We start from the raw sequence: 8,183 nt of genomic DNA on the forward strand, positions 1-8,183 counted from the left end.
CTCATTTTGCATGTAAAATGTGTCGTGTATATATATATATATATAGCCAAACCATTGAGCCCAGGGTTAGCTCAATTCGTCAAGCCTCTGTTGTTAAAGCATCTTTGCTATTGACAAACCATAGGTTCAATTCTTACAACCTTGGGGTCAAGCTCCCCTTCTCTTGGATTTCCCAATAGCTTAAACCATTTTATTGGTTTGTTGTTCAAAATGAAGGCGATATGTAATTTCTTTCATATTCACTAGACACTTGTATATAAATGGGATGAAAGGATATATATATATGATCAAATCCTTTGGACACTTGATAAATCTAGATTAGGAGGGATGTAAGTTAATGATTAAAACATTTGATGTTCAAAATGAAGAAGATATGCAATTGCTTTAATAATCAAGATAATATTGATACATTATATATAGAGAGAAAACATTAATCCATCTTAAGCTTTGATTTATTAAGGAGAGATCAAATTTCTTGAAATTTAAATTTTTTCCAAATTTTGCATTCTAGAAAAATTTAAGATTTACACCTTTAAAGACTTCATTTTTCTCAAAACTTAATAGATCCAAAGTTAAAATCAATATCCCTTATTATAACTTCATACCTAACTAGTTTCTTATAGACCATAAATTCACAAAGTATCATTAAATTTTTTATAACTATTAAATTATAAAAAACCTTTACCATCATAAAAATTATAAAAATCTGTCCCTTGCCACCATAAAAATAATAACAAGCTCTCCCATCAGAGAAATTTTTTATTTAACTATTAAAATTATAAAAAACTTTTACAATCATAAAAATTATAAAAATGTGTCCCTTTACAAGCATAAAAATTATAAAAATCTGTCCCTTGCAACCATAAAAATTATAACAAGCTCTCCCATCAGAGAGAATTTTTTATTTATTGTGCTATATCTATGCATTCGGTCATTTCTACATCACCGTCATTTTCCAAAATTAGCCTGCATAACAATAAAGAAAGAGAGTTTAAAATCCTTTCTACATAAGAAAAGATGTATCATTGTGAATTGACTTTATTCACAAGTATGTATTATTAGAGTCGAGCTACCTGTCTTGTTTTGTAAATTTCAACTATTATCTTGGGATCAGCTACTGTTTTCGCATATCCTTCAATCTTGTGCAATTCCTGTATTCCAGGCAGAATGTGGTTAAGCATTTTTATAACGTAAGCACCAAATCTATTATAAAATTCCAAAACCATTTATTTTTGCACCGTTGAAAATAGGAAGTAATGCAAATAAAAGAGAAGTTTGACTTGCCTGAATCCATTTCAATAGTTTCGGCCTTCCAGCCGTGGTATCATAATTCTTTAGTGCAGGAAACACAACTTGAAATCTTTCAAAGATAGGACCATATGCAATATCAACCTGCAGTAATGGTAAACAAAATATAATATAATATAACGTCAAAATGTCTCAATTGTCAATTGGAATCATAATATAATATGATGTCAAATATCAAACAAGTTATTAAAATGGCTTACCACACTGAATTGACCCAAAAGGAAAGGCCCATCAGCAAACTTTCCAAGAGCATTTTCCAAATAATCAAGAGCAGGCCCTGCAGTGACGGGAAGTGCATTTATATTAACCCACACTTCATAATCGGTTGAAGATAAGAAATCTTATTAAAACGTAAGCGATGGCGGCTGGAGAATTTGTTCTTACCAGCTTCTTGTGCAGCCTCAGGCTCTGGCTTGGTCAAGGCAACGGATAGATTTTGTATAAAAGTATCCGTATACTTCAGTAACTCAGTTGCAGCCTCTGTTTTCGCAGGATCCTGTTTAATGGCAAACAAATTTTAGAGCATAGACTCTGGGGGTAAAACTGGACAAGCATTCCTCAGGGTATTACGGCTATGGTTCCAACCCCACCCTGCTACCCTGAAAAAGTCTCTAACGGATTCAACGTTATAAACTAAAATTGATAAATACCAAGACCCTGACCATTGAGACACTTTCATTTAGTTAATGACCTAAATTAACGATATTCAGGTAGGCTAGCACATACCGTGGGAAAAAGTTTAGGTCCTTCAAAATTGTTCTCGAGATACTCGAGCAAAGCTATACTCTCTCCTGTGACCTTGCCATTGTGCTCAAGAGCAGGAACCTGAAAAAATGAAAATAATCAGTTGTTGCGAGTTCCACTCTGTATCTTGCAGACATCTGACCCTTTTGTAACATTTCACAGTTGCCACTTCTATTTCTGCACATTCCTTGCTTGAAAGTTTAACAACACTCTAAACATGATCACACCTTAACTCACACAAGAACAAGGTCACCCTACTTGGTTAAGAGTGCTAAAATCAATATCCAATCTGTGTTGGTTTTTCTTAGTCCATGCCCAAATAGTAAAAGGCTAAAACAGCGATGATCAAACACTCATTGCAGCCTCTCGAGGCACAGTGAGAGGGTGCCTCATAAACTTGGGAGTAGCATTTGAACCCTCAGCTTCAAACCTGTCAAGCCACAGTAAGAAACGTGTGCATCTTAAGCTTGGAGTTGCAACTGAACCCGAAGCAGCAGTACGTTATCTCATATATCACTTATTAGATCCGAGATGCAGCTGAAATCCAAAAAATTCCACCCTCGTCATGTGTTTTACTAAAATAAAAAAAATTAATAATTATAAAAGGATGGACTTTCCAATTTGTAGCCAGCACAAGCACATGTAATTCTGAATTTTGGGCCTGTGGCAAGATAGACTGCAAATTTGGCAAGGTATAACCTTATCCTCAGGCAATAACCCTATGATCCCCACCTCAATTTACTTGGTCACATATCAAATATATTGGACCAAACTAAATGTCGCGTAGTCTAAACAGGCCTCATTTTCACCCAGAAAATGTTTAGTTTTCTGGCAGGTTTTTATATAAATTTGGTCAGAATTTTTAAAAACCAGGTTACAGTTGTGGAATTTGGGGTGCTCCAGAAGTTTTTGATAATGCTCAATCCATTTCTAGTGATAAAATGGTGATTGAAATACTAAAAAACTTAAAATTTTGCAATCTAAAAATTACCAATTCTGGCCCCAAAAAAAATATATTCAAAAAAAATTGTCGCCTCTGTAAACAAAACCCCCAAATATTGCTAGACGGCTTGTTCATGTGCAAGCCTGTTCCCTGTTACCTGGGCTAAGTCAAAACCAGGGCCAACCCATCTATTTTCTCTTTTGCATCTGCTCGGATCAACATAAGAAACTAATAACAGAGCTTTTACACTACAGGCCCTAGTTACACAGCAATTAAACCATAAAGTAAATCCAATTGCCCTTGAGTGAGGAACTAAAAGAAAATAGAATTAAACAAATATAGAAACACCAGACTACCTTATTGGGAGGATAAACTTTCTCCTTGTACCATGCTGGTCTGTCTTTCAAGTCAATCGAAACTATCTGAATCTCACTAAGACCCTGCAATTTATTTTCAACCGTTTCAACCAATGGATAATGATATCTGATATCAATAGAAGACCTACCAACACAAAACAGGGGATCAGCAAGATAAAAACCTTGATGTTCCTGGCACTCCAAACTCGCTGGGCATATGGGCACTTCACATTAATATACAATCTGCAAACCACAGATCAAATTCAGTATTTAATCGCTAAATAAATACGATACCGTACACATTCCAACAGAAAGTGATAATGAAAATAAATGATCAATAACAAAATGCAGTAACAGTAAAAATTTAGATACTCACCTGGTCGTTCCATCAAACAATGGAGGCGGTTCTGATTTGGAGGTGAGAGGGGGTGGAACTGCATAGCTGCAATCGAGCAACGCCGTGCCTTGAGTTTGGATATAATAAATTAAATATATCATCAAACAATGCAGTGACTTATACTTACAGTGCTGCCATCTTAACCTGGAGAATCACTGTTATATAAATATGTCTGCAAAACAAATCTCAAAAGCTTAGTGTCCCCTTAATTGTGGAAGAATATGAACCATACATACTGTAAATATCTAAATGAAATGGATGGATTTATAAAGTTCTACCTGCAACTGCTATGCGGTTCTTACAAATGGTCAATTAATTTATAGGAACCATAAGACAATACAGTGGAGGATTCAAGAATGTAAATACATGAGCATGGCATGGCTTACCATAAAGGAAAGGTCATCCATCCCGCGCCATGTGCATCAGGAAGGGTCATCCATCCCGCCGCCATGTACTACAGAAGAAGGACCGCGATAGGACGATTTAAACGACGCATTATTTTAAGGTAAGGACGATTTAAGTTTAGGGAGTGGGTAAACCAGTGAAACGTCTTAATCCGAACAGATAACGGACAGCACGCTTTCTAAAATTTCTGTCCACTTGCAACACTGTGGTTTGAATTGCGGGTCCAACTTGTGGAATGGAACATACAATGTTGTTTTGGGCAAGAGCTATTTCCAACCCCATAACATATTTATGACGCCTGACATGTTCGGGAGATAGCCCTTTATAACGCGCAGCTTTTTCTTTTTTTCTATAATTATCCGGACCCGGCGTTGGAAATAGCTATCTCCGGCGCATGTCAGAGTGTCATAAATATGTTATAGGATTGGAAATAGGACTCGCCGTTGTTTTGATTGTTTGCAGGGAAATCGTCGAAATCAGCGTATCTCATTAATCTGATCTCCAATAAAAAGCTCAATCTTAATGTTTTTGGGTGATTCCTATTTCCAACACCATAGCATTATAAATGCGTGCTGATAAGCAAGGGAAATAGTGCTCGCCCTCTCTCTCCACAGTGGTGACGAGGGCTATTTCCCTGGCTTGTCAGCCGCATTTATAATGCTATAGGGTTGGAAATAGCATTCGCTATGTTTTTGCACTTTTATTATTTAGAAATTCAATCATTGTTTGTATAGTCATATATGTGGATAGTATTTTATTTCATTTTAGGAGCCTAACCATAAATACAAATTAAATTAATAATTAGGTAAACATTAAATATTATTTTAATGTTTATGAAAGTGTATTTTTAGGAGTAGTCTACCTAGGCAGTAGAATGGACCTTTTTCCGGCACCGGCCGGAAAATCGTCCGGCTCCAACTGCCGGAAATCTCTCCCTCTTCCGCCACCATCTCTCCGCTCCACCACCACCTTCGCCACCCTCCCTCACCGCCCTGGCATTCCCTATTCCCTGACGGCTCGCCTGACATCCCTGAGTAGTCTACCTAGGCAGTAGAATGGACCTTTTTCCGGCACCGGCCGGAAAATCGTCCGGCGCCAACTGCCGGAAATCTCTCCCTCTTCCGCCACCATCTCTCCGCTCCACCACCACCACCGTCAGGGAATAGGGAATGCCAGGGCGGTGAGGGAGGGTGGCGAAGGTGGTGGTGGAGCGGAGAGATGGTGGCGGAAGAGGGAGAGATTTCCGGCAGTTGGAGCCGGACGATTTTCCGGCCGGTGCCGGAAAAAGGTCCATTCTACTGCCTAGGTAGACTACTGAGTAGTCTACCTAGGCAGTAGAATGGACCTTTTTCCGGCACCGGCCGGAAAATCGTCCGGCGCCAACTGCCGGAAATCTCTCCCTCTTCCGCCACCATCTCTCCGCTCCACCACCACCTTCGCCACCCTCCCTCACCGCCCTGACATTCCCTATTCCCTGACGGCTCGCCTGACATCCCTGACGGATCGCCTGACATCCCTGACCGATCGGGGAGTAATTCCTGCGGGGAGTAAACGCTCTGCAGCTCAGGCGGGTGACCATTTCGAACCGGCGGGGTGACCATTTCAAACCGGGGTGACCAGAGGTACCGCTCGCTGCAGCTGCATTCTACAGCCTCCATTCTACAGCCTCCATTTCGAACCGGGGTGACCAGAGGTACCGCTCTGCAGCTCCAGCTTCCAGCCCCAGCTCCAGCTTCCAGCCCTTTAAATTTTACCGCCACAACTACAGCCCTAGCAACCACAGTCACAGCGCCAGCCCCAGTTTCAGCTCCAGGTCCCAGGGCTTTCGATTTCACCACCAGGCCTTTCGATCTTAACGTCCCAGAACCAGTTCCAGCTTCCATGGCTTTCCATTTCACCGCCACCGCCACAGTTCCAGCTGCCTGGCCTTCCTATGTTACCGCCACAGCCCCAGACCTAACAACATCCGCCGTCACGCCCCAGACCTAACATCATCATCCGCAGTCACAGCCCCAGTTCCATCGCTCTTCTATTTTACTGCCCCAGCCCAAACAACACCCACAGTCCCTCCCGTACCACGACCACGACCACGACCACAAGCAACAGCTACAGTCACAGCTCCAGCGCCATCCCCAGCCCCAGTTCCAGCCCCAGGTACCAGGCCTTTCAATTTTAACACCACAGCCCGAGCAACAATCACAGCCCCAGCCCCAGTTCCAGCTCCAGCGCCCACCCGTCAATATTTCACCGCGGTATGGTATGGTTTGCTTTGTCTCACTGTCATTTATGTCGTCCTTCTCCTGCTAATTTGCTTTAATGGCATGGTGCATCTTTGAGAGCATTATGTTGGGTACCGTAATTCTGGAAATATTGCAAAATTTTGCAATCTAGATAAATTCAGCAGTTTTCATTTTTATGGTTTTACGCGCTGATGTGGTTTCAAAATTGTCTAGGTTGTGACGCAACTGTTGAATACGTACAATCCCACACTCAGGCGATGGCAAGAATATTTAGTATTGTACGGATCTTTGTGATAACGAACACACTGTCATAAATATATGAATCATTTGGAGTCTGTTCCCGTTTCTTGACAGATAGATAATTCTCCTGTTCTTGATAGATACATAATTCTCTTGTTCTTGATATTGCTAATTCTCTTGTTTCTTGCTAGATACATAATTCTCCTGTTCTTGTTCGCAAATTTGACATTCCGTGACCTTGATCCTCCACTCCCGGGTGTTCAGGCCTCCGAAGGTAAGTGGCTGCCTGATTTATGGCTCTACATTTATCTATTTATGTTTATATATGTGTACATATATTCATTGTTTAGGTTTGTATGTATGTGCATATATTCACTGTGTATCCACACTGTGTGATGTTGAACGACAATTATAACAGCGGTAGTATTCGTGCAATATGGATTGACAACCGAGTTGCCACCACACCCAAGCGGGCTATTCTTTCTCAGACTCTATATTCAACCAGGAGGGCTAAGAAGATCAATGCGTGGTCTCAGGCAGCGTGAGCTTTTCACACCCGAAGAATTTCAAGCGTTCAATAATTGTGGGCTTCCTATAGTTCTCCATTCTTTTAGGATGTAGCCGCGTCGTCCATAAACGCTGCTAGAGCTAAGTGATTTTAAGATCTGTGTGAAGAGCACGTTTTGTTTTCAAAATAAAAATCAGTCATTTTAATGCGCAACACCGAGAGCTCTGGAGTCGTTGAGCCATGGCCAAAGTTCAGACTTCATACTACATTAATGTATTTTCTGTTGTGACCTCTTATCATTGATAAATAATTGCATACTCTATATTCTTTTTTTTTTTATCGGAAGAAAAACTACGCTATCTTTTATATATTGAAAAAGAGACTGCATATACATGGATCTTAGTTCTTTATGATCAATGCTGAATCTCGCATATTATTTGTGGTATAGTTAAAATCTAAAATCAAAGGAATTAGGAAATGTGAAAAACTGTCTGTGTAGTCTTGTTTGTATGAGGCATAGTAGTCTTGTTTGTATGAGGCATAGTGGATCACGCCAGGTGACCTCTTTTGGAAAGCATATCAGCAATGTTGTTTTGCTTCCTGAAAATGTGTGCATAAGAGAGATGTTGAAAAGAGTGCTCTAATGAGCTAATGCACTTCATCCAGTATGACAATATTTGAGCCTTAAAACAATTGAGACTTTTGACCCAATTAATGCAACATTTTGAATCTTGTTACCGGTGTCACCTTCTCAACAAAAATGGAAAAAATGTAGAGGTTCCCTAACAGTGAGGGCTCAGCATCGATAATGACTATTGTTGCATGTGCCATCAAAGAAACCAACGGGAAGCTTTAGCCAAACATCTTGTGTAATAATTTGTCTAGGTTTGTAAGCACTCTTCATGGGACTTATCTCAGAGAAATATATCACTATTGTCAATGCTTATGGTTTAATGTCCACTTTCTTATCTTCAAAGATTTTCTCTATATGCCCCACATGATGTAAAAAGGTAAGGAACATAACTCCTATTGAGTTGTAAAC

General features: G+C 40.0%; 2 protein-coding genes across 5 annotated transcripts; one reads left to right on the top strand and one right to left on the bottom strand.

The window, feature by feature from the left end:
* Positions 1–728: 728 nt before the first annotated feature.
* On the bottom strand, positions 729–4,218 carry LOC149188103 (glutathione S-transferase L3-like). Of its 4 annotated transcripts, none has more exons than XM_089411581.1 (11): positions 4,135–4,218; positions 3,876–3,920; positions 3,728–3,793; positions 3,534–3,594; positions 3,352–3,435; positions 2,035–2,133; positions 1,693–1,804; positions 1,509–1,585; positions 1,285–1,392; positions 1,074–1,151; positions 729–966 (listed from the first exon to the last, which is right to left on the bottom strand). In XM_089411581.1, exons 2-11 carry the CDS (start codon positions 3,884–3,886, stop codon positions 949–951), a joined length of 714 nt encoding a protein of 237 aa, XP_089267707.1. In that variant the 5' UTR covers positions 3,887–3,920; positions 4,135–4,218; the 3' UTR covers positions 729–948. The 4 variants fall into 4 exon arrangements, with proteins under 4 accessions (XP_089267707.1, XP_089267706.1, XP_089267705.1 ...); XM_089411580.1 differs by lacking the exon at positions 4,135–4,218 and adding an exon at positions 4,027–4,133; XM_089411579.1 differs by lacking the exon at positions 4,135–4,218 and having other exon boundaries at positions 3,876–4,020.
* Positions 4,219–5,492: 1,274 nt separating this feature from the next.
* Positions 5,493–7,481, top strand: LOC149188104 (uncharacterized). Its single transcript, XM_089409867.1, has 6 exons — positions 5,493–5,724; positions 5,819–5,966; positions 6,102–6,405; positions 6,607–6,671; positions 6,825–6,907; positions 7,052–7,481. The coding sequence occupies exons 1-6, from the start codon at positions 5,493–5,495 to the stop codon at positions 7,252–7,254; spliced, it is 1,035 nt and encodes a 344-aa protein (XP_089265993.1). The 3' UTR covers positions 7,255–7,481.
* Positions 7,482–8,183: the final 702 nt, after the last annotated feature.

The sequence above is a fragment of the Pinus tabuliformis genome, chromosome 3_1 (assembly GCF_031772625.1).
Source record: "Pinus tabuliformis cultivar Carrire ecotype Pingquan chromosome 3_1, CPIR1, whole genome shotgun sequence".
Lineage (NCBI taxonomy): Eukaryota > Viridiplantae > Streptophyta > Pinopsida > Pinales > Pinaceae > Pinus > Pinus tabuliformis.

What these genes read in the sequence shown, in the direction of transcription:
- LOC149188103 (XM_089411581.1), bottom strand. An exon ending in GGAGTGCCAGGAACATCAAG is followed by an intron (nt 3,436 to 3,533) that starts GTTTTTATCTTG and finishes AATAAATTGCAG; the next exon opens with GGTCTTAGTGAGATTCAGAT. An exon ending in AACTATTGAAATGGATTCAG is followed by an intron (nt 1,152 to 1,284) that starts GCAAGTCAAACT and finishes CCTGGAATACAG; the next exon opens with GAATTGCACAAGATTGAAGG.
- LOC149188104 (XM_089409867.1), top strand. Translation starts at nt 5,493, where the DNA reads ATGGACCTTTTTCCGGCACCGGCCGGAAAATCGTCCGGCGCCAACTGC. An exon ending in AGCCCCAGTTTCAGCTCCAG is followed by an intron (nt 5,967 to 6,101) that starts GTCCCAGGGCTT and finishes TTACCGCCACAG; the next exon opens with CCCCAGACCTAACAACATCC. An exon ending in GGGTGTTCAGGCCTCCGAAG is followed by an intron (nt 6,908 to 7,051) that starts GTAAGTGGCTGC and finishes CAATTATAACAG; the next exon opens with CGGTAGTATTCGTGCAATAT.